The sequence below is a fragment of the Anabas testudineus genome, chromosome 21, assembly GCF_900324465.2.
Source record: "Anabas testudineus chromosome 21, fAnaTes1.2, whole genome shotgun sequence".
In the NCBI taxonomy this organism is placed as follows: Eukaryota; Metazoa; Chordata; class Actinopteri; order Anabantiformes; family Anabantidae; genus Anabas; species Anabas testudineus.
The window spans coordinates 7,864,257-7,879,377 of record NC_046629.1 but is presented as its reverse complement, the minus strand read 5'-3'; the positions used below and the strand labels follow the sequence as shown (position 1 = coordinate 7,879,377).

General features: G+C 40.6%; 2 protein-coding genes across 4 annotated transcripts in view; one reads left to right on the top strand and one right to left on the bottom strand.

Moving 5' to 3' along the window:
* Positions 1 to 7,482, top strand: part of itgbl1 (integrin, beta-like 1) — a 33,039-nt gene extending 25,557 nt beyond the window's left edge. The window contains exons 9-11 of the mRNA XM_026377211.1: positions 1,671 to 1,817; positions 3,601 to 3,714; positions 6,450 to 7,482. Of these exons, the coding sequence (XP_026232996.1) occupies positions 1,671 to 1,817; positions 3,601 to 3,714; positions 6,450 to 6,538 (350 nt within the window). The 3' untranslated portion in view covers positions 6,539 to 7,482. The remainder of the gene's footprint in view (positions 1 to 1,670; positions 1,818 to 3,600; positions 3,715 to 6,449) is intronic.
* Positions 7,483 to 7,590: 108 nt separating this feature from the next.
* The window catches only part of fgf14 (fibroblast growth factor 14), an 83,993-nt gene continuing 76,462 nt past the window's right edge, over positions 7,591 to 15,121 (bottom strand). For all 3 annotated transcript variants that reach the window (XM_026377213.1, XM_026377216.1, XM_026377212.1), the window contains 2 exons: positions 11,833 to 12,031; positions 7,591 to 10,689 (listed from right to left, as the gene is read on the bottom strand). In XM_026377213.1, the coding sequence (XP_026232998.1) occupies positions 10,547 to 10,689; positions 11,833 to 12,031 (342 nt within the window). In that variant the 3' untranslated portion in view covers positions 7,591 to 10,546. The remainder of the gene's footprint in view (positions 10,690 to 11,832; positions 12,032 to 15,121) is intronic.

Sequence of the window (15,121 nt, the reverse complement as noted above, 5' to 3'; positions counted from 1 at the left end):
TGAGGGTAAAGATTTACTGCCTGTGTTGTTTAATCTCAGCTTGAACAAAGCTTCTTTTCCCTCGAACACGTCCGTTTACATCCTGTATTGAATCCTTAGTCTTGTTCTCTTGAGAAATAAAAGTCTTTGTAAAGTAACAACATTTCAACTCGGTTCCACATGATTCAAATACTTTTTTTTAAATTAAATGGAGTTTTTTCTTGATTTAAGTGCAGCCGTCTGTCTTGTTTTTTCTTTTTTCACAATGAAGGCAGGAAGTTCTTGGATCAGATTGATTTCTCTTGGATGAAAGGTGTTTCTTTCTTTGAAAAATACAATTATCACTCCTAAACAGATATGACTTGATAAGATCTTTTTTTCCAGTGGAGTGTTTACACGAAGCAGAGCTTATCTAGGTCCTCCTCGTTTACTAGTTACTTGTCTTCCTCACATTACTCATTCAGCTCTATCCTTTCTCTGTGGCCATGAACTCTCTGACAGACTCTCTCTGCACATGGTGCAGATCTTTGCAGGGTTAAATACCCAGTTCAGCGCCACTTCCTTTTTACAGTCCATCTTCAAATGCTGTAGCACAATGAGTGCTCTCTGAAAGGCAGGTGCAGACTAATTGAATGAAGGCTAGGTTGCTGTTCCTCCAAAGCAATTAACCGCTCTCCCAGACTGCTTGATTGAGGCAGCGATGCATGGCCTGGCATAGCTGCCACTCCACCCTGTTTCAGACGGAAGCTGGCTAACTTTGATTTACAACTTTCCCCTTCAACCAGCACCACAAACACAAATGCAATACACCACGCAGTACTAAAATAAACTGCTAATACTATAATACTAGTATGTACTATACTGTTTGTCTTAGAATGATTCACATCTGCTTTGTTATTGCTAATTGAACCAGTTAAGAAAGTTTAACTGTGAACAATAAATGCATCCATATGCATATGTAAGTCTAAATCAATGTGCCGCAGTACATCAGTCAATTTTTAGCAGCCCAGTATGGATCTTACATGATCAAAAAACAATGTGCTCATTAACAGCTCATCAAACTGGCATCTGTTAGCACATGTGAATATCAAGTAATCAATCAATGATGCAGCTGCCGCTCCGTGATTCATATTGAAGTAAGCAAAATGTGACTGATCCAAACATCCTGTTGGAGATGAAGGAGGACGTAAGTGCTATAGTACTTGTTAAAAGCCACAGTAATGCTGTCAGCTATTAAGGTATCCCAGCACCCGACTTCGTCTTTTTCAACCAATTAAATGTCCCTGGTGTGTTTGTGTGTTTTTGTCTGCCATTGCCTTTCTTTGTTTTTCATCTCTCTCTCTCTGAAGTGCTCCAGATTTATTAAGGACAGGACAAGACCAGTGATGACAGTTCCTTTCATGTCCCCAGGAGAAATACAATAAGCCTGCTGTGTGTCTCTCGTCTTCCCGTGGCTCTGTCTCCTTGTACTGCCTATTAGTGTCAGGGTTCAGTGTCTGCACTGTCAACTTTCTGTGTTTATGTGCTTTATTGCTATCTTTTTGCTCTCCAGTTGCATCTCCCTTGACACTTTTCACTCTGTCAAAGCTTCATTTATTTATTTATTTTTCCTCTATTTGTGCTATTTTCTCATGGTCATGCTCCATATTCTGTCTCCTTTAAATTAAGGCCCTTCTGCCCTCCACTGCCAGGTCACGGTTACTGTTCATGTGGACGATGCATCTGCGAGGAGGGCTGGTTTGGGAAGCTGTGCCAGTTCCCCAGGTCTTGCGACATGAACGATGCCCAGAGCAAGGAGTTTTGCGAGACCTCAGATGGAGTCACATGCAGTGGAAAAGGTGAACGTTTCTTATTCAGTTTACATAGAAGTCACTATTTGGGTGTCAAATTGTGATGCATACTGAAAATAGACACACAAAATAGATTTTGTTATTATCAAGAAACAATTTGGAAATGTGTGCAGACACAATTACGCAACATTTAACTCCTGAAACGAAGATTATTGACTTTGACTTTTTTTAGCATTGAAGGCTTACTTAGTGATTTCTTGTCTTTATTCTTCGTAAAGAACAGTTTTTAACAGTCTTTAAATGTCCAAACCTATCTATTTGCTGTATATATCAAATTCACCATCTTACAATCTCCTATGTCTACGATGACATTACACTTTGTCTAAATGTCTCTTATATGCATTTATACATACATTTCTCACGTTCTCATTTCCACCTTAGTACAAGGTAACTAAGCTGATCACTACAGAACTCCCCACATGATTATCACATTTCTACTTGAACCCTATTGGGGTATTTTATGGTGCATTAATACCTTGTTTCTTTAGGATTATAACAATAATGTGCGTAACATTTTTCATTTTAATGTCATTTACATTGTCATCTTTCAAGTATTTTAGAAAACATTATATTATGTAACAAAGAGTTCATAACACATCAGCAGCTATAAAGCACACAACTTTATCATGATGCATACTGTAAGTTATTAAGTAGAAATTTAACACCCTTGTGTATGATTAGATTCACAGAGTAGTTATTTTGTAGGAAGTTAATCAACAAAATGTTAAAGTTCATCACTCAAGTTATGTATTAAGCTGAAAAACTAATGCTATTGGTTCCAGCTCATCTCAGTCTCGTGTAATTGTTAATTGAACATCCTTTCGTTTAACAATCTTGCAAACAAACTGATTGAGTCATCTCTCACACACTTTTGAACAGTTCTGACATTAAGAAGACTAAACAACTGATCAATCAATAGATACCTGTCATGCTAATTGTTAATAATCATTTTTTGCAGCCTTATGTACAGAAGCTGCTTGTCAGCTGTTTACACTCTCTTGTGTACTTGTGTACATTTTCATTACATTGGATATATCATTACACACCAAATGACATCACAGCGGGGCTGCTTTCTTGTTGCATAGTTGTGAATCCATAAAAATAGACAGATTTCACCCTGTAGAGCTGTGCAGGGTGTGAAAATGAAAATGAGTGTGTGTAAGTATCTCTACTATGCTCCACTACCAGCAGACATAAGAACAGTATTCCCTCAGCTCCTCCCCATCTTACCTCTGTCTTCTCTGTTTTAACTTGCTCTCCTGCTCCCCCTCTACCATCTCTCTGTCTGCACCTATAATAGTGAGTTCCTGTAACCTGGTGCACGGTGAAGCAAACTGTAAAAATTGAACATAGTTGCTGGACCTCTGGGTGTGAACTCTGGGAAAAAAAATGAAGCAGACAGCATTAGATTTGTTTCCCTGTACCTATCCTTAATACCTTATTATCCGGCTGCTGCCCTTGAGAAAAAGAAGACAGTGAAGGGATGAGAAGTGTGGGTGGATTGGTTTCCTGGTGGCAAAAGTATATTAGTTGCTGTTTCCCCAGGGTAGATCTCATATCCACTCCTCCCAACACTATTTATCTTCTGTGTAAAGAATTGACAGGAAATAAAACAAACAGCATTTATTAAAAACACAAGCAGCAAGGGATGGTGTAAAAAAAAAAATAAACACAAAATAGACCCCGTCAAAATATTTCTCAGCTTGAATAAAAAAATGTGATAATAATTAACAGTTTTGTGTGTGTGTGTGTGTGTGTGTGTGTGTTGCAGGTTCCTGTCACTGTGGCAAATGCATCTGCTCTCCCCAAGACTGGTGGGTGTCTGGAGAGTACTGCGAGTGTGACGACCGAGAGTGCGACAAACACGATGGCCTCATCTGTACAGGTAGTGTAGGAAACACACACACACACACACACACACACTAGAGGTTGGATCTGGTCCTGAAGAGACCCATGGAAGACCTACCCAAATCCAATGTGCATAAATTAATCCAAATAGACTGATGATAATTAGCACCTAATCAAATCCTCAGTGGCATGATGTGCTATCATTTAGCAAGCTGCAGTCAATAATGACAGCAATATAGCAAAGATTTGTCCAGAGAACAAATGTGAAGCCATAAAACCGAATTCCAAAAATGTGTTTTATACACTTCACAAACTAAGTTAGAAATGATAGAAATCACTGGAAGTTCTATTTCCAGCTCTGAAACATTATATAGTAAACTTTAAAAAGTATTATCTATATTAGTATGATCTAGTATTTTAGAATAATAATAAAACACTTAGTGTATAAGCGTGGGGTATGTTAGGCAGCAGGTTTTTAAGTTAGTAAGTAAAAAATGGACAAGTGTATAGATTTCAGGGTCAGAGCGTCTGTTGTCTGTTATGCAAAAGTCCAATGAAGGACAACAAGGTGAACCAGTGACAGGGTAATGGGCGCCCAAGGCTTACTGATGTGTGTAGGGAGAGAAGAGCAGCCCGTCTAGTCTGATCTCATAGAAGAGCCACTTTAGGACTTTAAACTGCTGGAAACAGGATGACTGGCTGTGATTGACAGGTGTCTGTACATCACAGGTAGCTGCATGATTGCATAGCCACAGACCAGAAAGAGAGGCCATGCTGGACCCCTGTCCAACGCTGAAAGTGTTGATGAGGCCCCACCTCGCAACATACTGGACATAAAGGACACTTGTGGGGGTCCATGCCTACACAGTGTTAGGCAGGTGGATTTAAAGGTTATAGCTAATTGGTGTATTTTCTTCCATAGTGATTATAATGGCCCATGGTTATGTAACACCAATTGGATCTTGGTTCCTCAGGATTGAAAGGACACATGAGGTTTTCTGACAGACCTGCCTTCTATTGTATCAGTTCTGTACCACTCTGACCAATGTGAATGTTCACGGTTGTCAGACATATGAATTGAGAAAACACACACACACACACACACACACACACACACACACACACACACACACACACACTAACAGCCCTCTATATGTAGCCATTTATCCACAGGAGCTGTCTTCTTCCAGGTCCTAATGAAAATCTCAGTACGCGTTCATAATTATTTTTACCCCGGGGGCCTGTCACAATGTGGACAGCTGTTCACAAGTGTTTCTCATCATGACTTCATGACTCCAAATGTCATGCTTAATGTCATTCAAACAATCAGCAGTGGTCCCAGATTCAGAGAATCTGTGCTTAAAAATGATAGAAAACCGAGAGAAAACATCTGCAAAAGGTGAAAATGATCTTATGCATGAGAATTATTAGAATGCAGCATTTGTGCTACATGAAAGGAGACTGAATGTGCACATGAAACTCACTGCTCCTTCTTTAATATACAAAAAATGTGCTTTGACACGTTTGCAAATGAATCGCGCTGCATCTGGAAATGTCGTGGACCCTTCAAAGCTGTAGATTCTCATCACACGTACAACCGATGAGTGATGTGGAAAATGCAGCGTATTAGGAATGCTTGCTGGATAATTTCATGCACTGAACGTGATCATTTCAGCAACCGTTTCAGAAAAGGTGAAGAAACAGGTAAAATAAAGATTCCTCAAGTTATAGAAATCACTCTTATGGTTTCAGGTTTCCTTTCTCCATCAGAGCGGTTCAGTCCGCTTTAAGGTTTATATAAAATGATCTGTTAGTCCAAGTGGCTTCTGATGAAAGCGAGCATTATTGATTTTTCAAATGCTGAAGTTTCCACACAGGACAGCTGCTCCTGTTTGAGCTTTTTAAACAATGAGACCAGTAGCCTGTTTAAAAGGTTTTTTTCTGCAGTAGGAAAAACAATATGGCTGCAAGCAGATCGGAGAAGTTCAGTGAAAACAGATTACAGTTGGTTTTCATCTTCTCGTGGGATCTGGTGTTGATGGGATCAACCAGTCTCTAAAGAATATAGGTCTAAAATAGGAAGAAAACATTTCACCTTGTTTGTTGTCCTCCTCACTTAGTTCTTAATTTGTACTGTTTAATTCTCCAACAGCTCGTCTCTCTCCTCTCCCACAGAGATAGTAGATATGTCTTTTCAACTGTGTGACAGCAGCTAAAGACGAGCGCTCCTCCTAACCTTAACATCTCTGACAGCCCAGGGAGAGTGTGGAGAGCTTGGTGGTGCTGGGTTTTAACACCCAGAGAAGGATGTTACTCCACTTAGGGTGTCATTACACTTCAATCACAAGTCAAAGTAAATTATAAAAACTCTTCGTCATTGCATGATCTAACTACCCGTAAGCTGTATTATAGTAAGCTGGGACCACTTAAAGTTATGGAAACACTGCAAGTGATGTAACTTGAACTCCAGTGTCTTGTAATGAAGTCGTGTACATCCACCCCCTACTGTAAACTGAAACCTGAGGCTTTGGACATGAATATACTTATTACACTTTGCTATTTAACATTAAATGAAATTGGATAGACCTTCTGGACTGTGTGTGCAAAAGCTGTGTAAAGTTGTCCCGAGCAGTAGTCTGTAGTCAGCCTCCATCCTCCACCGGAGAGCTGCACCCAGGGATGCAAGGTGTGAAAAGAGGAACCTAGTTAAAGGTCAGACATGATGGCACAGCTCTTTTAATTCACAGTTTTTCTTTTCACCTCTTCTCGCAGGGAATGGGTTGTGCAACTGCGGCAACTGTGAGTGCTGGGAAGGCTGGACGGGGAACGCTTGCGAAATCTGGGTAGGAACAGAGTACTGAGGACAACAGGACGTCGGGATTAGAGACGGGAGCCCTGGCTGCCTGGAGCGACCAGGAGCACCGCTAATGTTCAGAGGCAGGCTGGTAAAACACCACAGCCTGGAAACCATGGGAGGAGGGAAAAGACAAATATAACCATGGACTAAATTCTGCATATCACTAACAGCATTCATTATTTTATTGTACTGGTTACAAATGAGTCTTATTAAAACTGGATTCTGTAGGTGGAAAGAAAACAACCATACTTTCTGTTTTAAACGTATTATAATGTAAACACTGTATGTTTCCAAACCAGATTTGTGCATATGTTTTATAACGTAGGAACGCTTGCATATTCCAGACGGCTACACATAGGATCCAGGTACGTGACAAATCCAAATGCTGGTAGAGGAGAACATGTTGTTTTATTAAGGTGACATTTTTGGAATAAGCGGGGGATAATCTAGGTCTGTTTTTAACTGGTACAGAGTGGTGTGTTGTTCCCAAATTGGACTGAGAGTTACGCGCAAGCTCAAGGCAGAGGTTACTGTTTGAGGTTTTTATTTGTTTTTAATAATAAAACATTAAATGTGCCGCATTACACAACATTTTGCATGGAAAAAAATGTGAAGACCTTAATCATACATGGTTACAAATTTGTTATAACATGACATAACTCCAATGGGCATACTTGCAATGATATATATATCTTCCCAAAATAAATCATTTTAAAAGTGCCTATTCTTCTCCCCCGAGAAATCAAACCAAACGACCTGCCATGAATCCCACGATGTATTGGTGGTACATGATGGACATTTCTCATTCAACTCACAGAAGTGATGAGGTTAAATTCTAAGTGGAGGAAACAAAGGGCATACATAGTTCAGTTGTGGCATGCTGGATGTCCATGTCACTTCATAAAGGTGGCATCGGGGGATGAGAGCTGCATTGACACAAGTGCTCAGTCACCACTTGAAAAGAGGACCAATAAGAAGTCACAAAGAAAAATGGATGTAAATTCTACTTTGGCCTTTTTCATGCTTAAACTAGCCAACCCCTCTGTTTTCTTTGTCCCATCAAAAATGACAGGTGCAATAATATACTGCACACCATATTGCATTAAGTATGTTACTGACATTACAGTACACCTTTATATAAATATTTTATTCAATATGTTGTATATGTGTATACAACAAACACAAACTGTATAGTGTAGACAAACTCGTTGCATATATGTATGTAAAATTAGCGGTATATACCAACAGTTCTTGATAGACATAGCCTACTACATGCAGTTCATCAATGCCATCCTCTCCCCATGCAACAGATGGGAAACATACAAAATAAAAGGTTGAAAACGGAAGCAACAAATTAAGTTTTCTAGAATATAATTGTAAAGCATCTGAAAAGAGGTGGAACAAAGCAAGAGTGGTCAGGATCGGGAGACGACATCACACACAACCCGTATACGAGAGAAAATGAGCACAAACGGACAAACAAACAAAAACAGACGTGATTACGCGATCCAAAGAGACACGGACATTTACACACCGGTCATTTACAAAAATAAAGTCAGCCTTGGAGGAGCCAGTTAACTGGACTGCAGGGCTGGAGCAGCAGCCAGCCCAGCATGTAGAGTTAGTCAGTGTGGAGGATGATTGGCTGTAATGAGGACAGAACATCAGCCCCAGATACAACAGTGGTTTTCAGCTCCTGCATGTGTGTGTGTGTGTGTAGTATGCCATTTTTGTTCTAGCTTTGTACAGACAAATATTGAAGACTAACTAATGTGCTTTGATGTGCTGTCATAAGAAATGGTAATGTGTAATCCCAATAAACTTAGCAAATTATATTTACCAAATCCGTTTCTTAATATAGTTGCAGTTTTAGCAGCATACAGCAGCAACAATCAACCTAGTATTCTAAATCTTAGGAAAAATATTCTTAGGAAAATCATTAAAGCAAGACAAACATTATAAATTGACCGATCAGATATAGATTTGAAAAACCGCTAACAGTCATGATGAAAATGCAAAACAGAAACTGCAGTGGTTTCCCTTCAGGTGAGCTACAAGTGTGTCGTAGCCTACAACATGCCCATTAAACTCCCACACCAAACTCCAGTGCTCTTCAGCTTAAAAAGAGTGAAGAACAATACCCAAACCTTGTTTCCTTGTAGAAAATACATGCACGTGAGTAATTCAAGGTATATTTACTTTTCCAAAATGACATCGGTCAAGACCTTTGAGAGTCTGAGCAGAGTTGATTCTTTCGGACAGAACAAATGCTATCACAGTGAAAGCTTCAATGAATTGAATCAGAGAGAATCAGATTTGTTTTCTTTTTTTTTTTTTTTAAAGAATCAGTTCTTCTTGGGATGAAAAAAAGACTTTGGTCATTTCAGAATGAATACATCTGAGTGTGGTTTATCAATGGATAATGCTACGTGTCCTCTACATGGATGTATCGAGTGGGTGAGGCACCTTTGGCCCAGTGGGGACTGGGAACCTGTTTTTGCATGCCGGGAATCAAGGTCCAAACAGGCACATGACAGGCCAAGATGATCAGTACTGGACTCTGCATGCTGAGCTAGGAGACAAATCCTCTCATAATAATAATTATTATATTATCTAGTCATTTAAAAAGTTATGATTTTTAATAGTCATTTCCCCTAAATTTTATACAGTGAAAATGTTACAATATAAGCCATCTCTTATATAACTGCTGCAAGAGAGAGAGAGAGAGAACACAATATTAACCTTGCCCATGCTTTAGTTTGCTGAACCAAATAGGGATGCAGCGGATATAAATGTCACCTACTGGTTTTCAGCCATGTTGTTTTCTGGATAAGTAGACACTGCCATAAGATGGCTGCCAGTGCTGCAGTTATAGACCATCTGGGTCAAAGCCACAAGCCTTGCCTTGTAGTCCAAAGAAGTCAGTGAGTGAGGGACAGAGGCCTACAAGGCCTAGAGATATTCCTAGAGCCCACGCTCTGAAATAAGATTAAAGAAAAATAGACTTCAGGTTTTCTATTTACCAGAGAAGGCGGGTTGAACCGCTGGTGGGACTTAGATAGTGATATGTATACACCATTCCTTACAGCGCTCTCCCACCCACACGCACATCTGTTTATAAATGTGTGTGTGTGTTTGTGTGTGTGTAGGGAGCTCCTCGCATTGATTGCAGTGGCGGTAATTAGCACTTCATCAACTATGATTGCAGGAGCTTTCTGCCAGCCTCTAGTGTGTTTTTATCCGCTGTAAAAAAGCAACATCTCTGATTTTTTTCCCCCCACAAACTTTGGGTGTCTGTCTGTAAGTGTATGTTCCTGTTGGTAAGAAGAAGATTTGGATCGTATTTTTTGTTTTTATGCCATATCTATGTGAATGTGTTTCTTAGAAAATCACACAACTCCCTTGCAAAATGGTTTTATCTTTTCTAGGTAACTCGACAAAGAGAAAAGTGTGTGATTAGAGATAGAAAGAGAGGGAAAGGGGAACATACTCGTAAAAAATAGAGGACGACAGTCCAAATATTTACTCTATCTATACAGTCTCTATCCCAGAACATAGCTGGTGAACTGTGGTATAGAAAATAGATCTGAAGGTTAACACACTCTGCTCCAACAGGGACTTATAGAGAGGGGGAAGGTGTCTTGAAAGAACTGTCAGCAAGCAAAGTACCACAAGTGTGGTTGTGAAACACGTGTTATTCACATGAATTCTCACAGTTTCAGAGGAATCTAAAGGCATTCCATGATCAGAAGTCCTCTTCGCTCCCGTGCTGGAGAAACTCAGCCGCCTCCGAAGCCACCTCCTCCTGTGTCGAAACAGCGGGAGAGAGGGAGGACGAAGCGGGGAAAGAGGAGGAGGAGGAGCAAGAAAACAGAGGAAGGAAGATTTGCCTGGATCTGATCCACAGAAGAAAGAGGGTTTGGAGTCAAGTTGGGAATATCCCCGGCTCCATCGGGCTCCCTCCTTCCACACTCACACATGCGCACACACTCTGGGCACTGGTAAAGTGTGGCTATGTGGTGGGCTTGTCGGGCTTGCTGACAGGTTTACCTCCATTCATCATCGCTGGCTCACTTGTGCTTTTACTTGGAGGCACTGCCGCCTTGGGCACTGTCTCTCCAACATCATGCAACGATGGCTCTCTGTACATGGCAACTGGAGAAGGAGGCAATAAGGAAAGAGAAGACAAAGATAAGCTGTTAGGGAGACCCTCCCACATAAACATTACAGTTTCCATGTGTAAAACTATTCGAGGAGCATCTTCCCCCAACAATATTTTCCCATTGCTTCCTTTTTTAAAGGTTTTATACAGAGACTGAAAACACTTTCTCCTGTCTCCTGTTTCCATCAGGACATTCTGAATCCAAGCACACGGTTTTCAACAAACAGTGAAAAGTGTCTCATTATCCACCACTTTATAACCACTACACTACAGCTGTATTACAGTCTTGACAGGACACTTCAACTTGATTGCATGCTTAAATGATGGGAAGCAATCAGACTAGTGGCTGACAAGAGTGATGATGGCATCTGCTGGACTATCAACATTTCATACGGCACTTACAGCGCTGTCCTGCATGCTACACTGTACGCTTACAGCAGCAAAATACACACATGCAATACTGGAGATGCACACATGCCAAAGTATGTCAGATAGTGTGTCACATTCAATATTTATAAAGTGCAGAATTATACAGTGCTCATCATTTTTTTAACTCTTGGCTTCCCCAAGAAAAAAGATGCTTTTGTCTGTTTTCACCTTTAAACTCATGTTTCCTGCTGCACCAAAAACCTCTTCCAGGTAATAGAAAAGAAGAGTGAAAAGAAAATGTGGAGGGAATGCTAATGAGCTGCTGATTATGACCCTCAAGTCCCTCGAGTACAACTTTCAGTGGTGGATAACTCAAAATCTATGCACGGTAAACTGAGAAAATGGCATTTTGTGAATTGAGATGTGACCCTGTAAAGGATAGAAATTCTCAGTATTTCTCCAATTCAAGTTGTGTTGAAAGCCCAAATCCAACAACATGTCAGCTCAGTTATAGACTTTCTATTTATCTCTGCAGAAGACATACAGACGTACAGGAATTTTCTTTGCACACAGACATCGAGTACAATATTAAAAAGAAACTAAAAGCACAGAACGTCGTCACAGCTAACCTTAAATAAAAGTAAACAATGATAATTCTGTTTCTTGTGCCTCTTTTCAAACTTATGGCAAATGGTACAGACTGTAAATGAGTTTCAGAGTTTGGGTATGAAAAACCTCTGAGCTCTTTTAAATTTTTTATTACATACCTTCTAATGGCTTGGGCAGGAAGTGAGCAGCTGGTTTTGTTTTTTTCACTCGGTTCCCCTTCATGGCTTGGCCCTCTTTATTTAGGCCTAAGAACCAAGCTCTTCCCGATTCCTGTTGTCTGTACAACATGGACGAATAGATCACGTAGTAGTTCTCAAACACAGACTCTTTGAATTTGCACTCCGCTGTAAAGAGTTCCTGCAAAGACACAAACAAGCAAAAAAACATAGTAAAAATAATAATAATATTTGAATATTTCATTCAGCTATAGTATAATATATAAGAGACATACATATATTCTGGTGGACTCAAATGAATAATTCATTGTTCATAAGAATTAATCTGTGGTACGGTCACTAGAACAGATGCAGTCTTTATTTCACACTCACAACATACAGAATAATGTTGTGGGTGTGGCTCTGAAGATGCCCTGCTAGGTTAAATGACCTTCATACCACCTGTCGTAAAAAGTGTGTGCGTTGCAGAGTCTATTTCTATTATCATGTCTGATTTAACCCTAATGACCTGCTCAGATGAAAAGCAACTCTCATGGTCTCCTTGGCCTTAAACATGATATAGGAGCACTAGTTTAATCAATATCTCACGTTAGGGGCAAAGAAACTATATGTTGTACTAAAGAAAGTACCGTAAATATTGTTACTGTCGTGACCCTGGATCCATTTACTGCCCCGTGCTTTTATTTTCATTCAAAAACTAGAACTCCCTGAGTCCACTGCTTCCCCGTCGGCCTCCTGTGTTCACCTCTGTCCACCTACTTATTGTACCTGTGACAATAAACTCCTTTTATTCAGTGTCTGGCATTATAATTGGGTCCTCAAACACTAGAAGTCTGACAGTTACGTTCTGATCCCAGCGCTGGAAAAATCAGCACCTCCCTTTCAAATGCTTCTACTTCTCTATTCCATTCTTATCTTCCATCATAAGTTTGTCTACTGAACTTTATACCAGTGATCATAGGACATACCAACCGACTACTCCATCATTAACGCCTCAATCTGGCAATGATGAATGAACACCGAGGCTCCATATCGCTCTCTGCTGTTGCCTATTCATCTTAAACCAGAGGAGTAATAAAAAGCATGCCCACACGGTCCGACATGCCAGGCTAAAAATATAGGCATTCATTGTGGTGTATTAATCAAAGCACACTAATCACAATGGAGGGTTTCACCACATCTTTTGTGAGGGATTGTGATATCTCGTGTATTATACTGGGCTTTCTCAGGGTATGAGAGGGTCTGGAGCTATAGAGAAGGGAAGGAAACATGGGGGGGACGGTGGCGGTAAAATATAAATAACTAAATCAGGGGGTCACGTGAAGACCTATCAGCTGGGAATCATCATTTTCTGGATTAACAAGACCGACACTGCTCTTTCTACAGCCATGATGCTAGAGTGATATTTTAATTCGCAATAATTCCACTGGATTGATTGCATAGTTACTGTGTTGAGGCACTCTCTTTTTAAATCCCCTGTATTGTAGCTTCACGGGACGTTATTTATGGGCGAAATACTCAATTTTGAACACAGGACACACTGTGCTATGATTATGGTATAATTAGCTCTTTGGTGAATTACTCCTGTCAGAGCTTGTCCTCCAGACACTATTCAGCTGAAAGCAGAGCTGAGCAGGAAGGAGCGGAGAGGCCTTAATGATTCCGAGAAGCACCCGGCTGTATTTTGAGTGTCCTCTCTCTCCTTGATTGAGGACTCGTGGGCTTTTTCTGAGAAGAAGGCACAAATGTGTGATGCATAACAACAGCATTAGATGAGATGTCACAAAACTCAGGAGGAGTTGCAGGCATGGTGAGAAACGGTCAAAACTGTCAGCGCAGGCGCTCGGAGCTCTGATCTGTTATGAGATATGTGTTGCGGGTATGAAATCCTACATTGCGAATTGGCTCCGTCTCACCAAGAATTACATTAGACACGAGAATTAACTTGACTATGATAGTCAGGGATTAAGATCAGATCTATTAATGCTGCTTCTTCAGACCACAGAGGCCGAGCAGAACAACCCACTGACAGACAGACCTATTGCAGGCTGAAGAACAAAAACCTCCCGTGGGACATGGCATGAGCTTCACCCCATCATTATACACCTTTTCCATGCTTGTTTGGATTTATGGTGTGTCGGTGGCAAGTTTATCAAATAGCTGCTTGTTATGTACACATTGTCAGAAAGGTTGGGCTGTGTCCTGTCTGCCACAACCCGAGGGTGACAGAGCAGGATGTTATAGACTGATCCCACGTCTTATCTCAGGGGACGACGGTGGTTTATAATTAAAATGCACTCGCTCAGGTGATCTTCAGCCAACAACACAGAGCAAATATCTTCATTGTACTGTTGTACTTGTTAAAGCAAATAACCTTTGTTCCCTGAAAGAATGTTTAAACATGCTCTTTTCATGCCGAAGCAAACTCTGTTACTGAGCCGATTAGAAGGCAAAACTTCATGGTTCCCTGAGTTACTTCAATTTAGGTAATTACTTCCACTTTTTCCTCATCAGGTGAGTTGCACCGTAGGTTGGTTGGCTGCTGTAATTAGGCTCGTTATTTTGACGCTGGTCCAGGTTTAGCCCGGCACTGATTACTAATGCAGCACCTACAAAACAGCCTCGAGTCAAAGTAATCATACAAGCTGGTGCCAAGGCCGTAATTGTGGCTAATCAAACGCCTTCACACAGACGCACAAAAAGTCTGTCTTTGTTTACGGAGGCAGAGCAAGTGGAGGAGGTTTGTTTGTGGATCGAGGCTTGATGGTGAATAAAGATGTAACACTGTCAGTCACGTAATCGGTTTGATTTGAAGATCAGTGGAGTGATGGCAGCTGACGTCAGAGACGTTGCTGTTTGCATTTAAAGTGTCTGATATCAGCTGCAAGCTCAGAAGTTTGATCACGCTCTTTTTTTCGCCCCAAAATACGGCAGAGGTGTTATTTTTGTGTAAACGTCAATAACGTCACACGTCAGAAATTATTGCTAAAGAATATATGAATGAAGACGGAGGTTGTGCTTCAGCTGGGCAAACAATACAGTGGGAGCCTCATTTTGATTGGCAGCTTTTCAACTACTGCTCCTTCACTACGCTCCCTACTGTGCTTTTCTTGAAACAAACAAACAAACAAACAAAACATTTTTCTACCTTCGTATTTCTTTTTCTTCGAGTCTAGAACATAACAAACATCTGCTGTCGGGTTTCTAAGGCAACACAGAGGCGTTCCAGGACAATATAGTGCTGCAGGAGGAGACTGGGCATCCCCACATA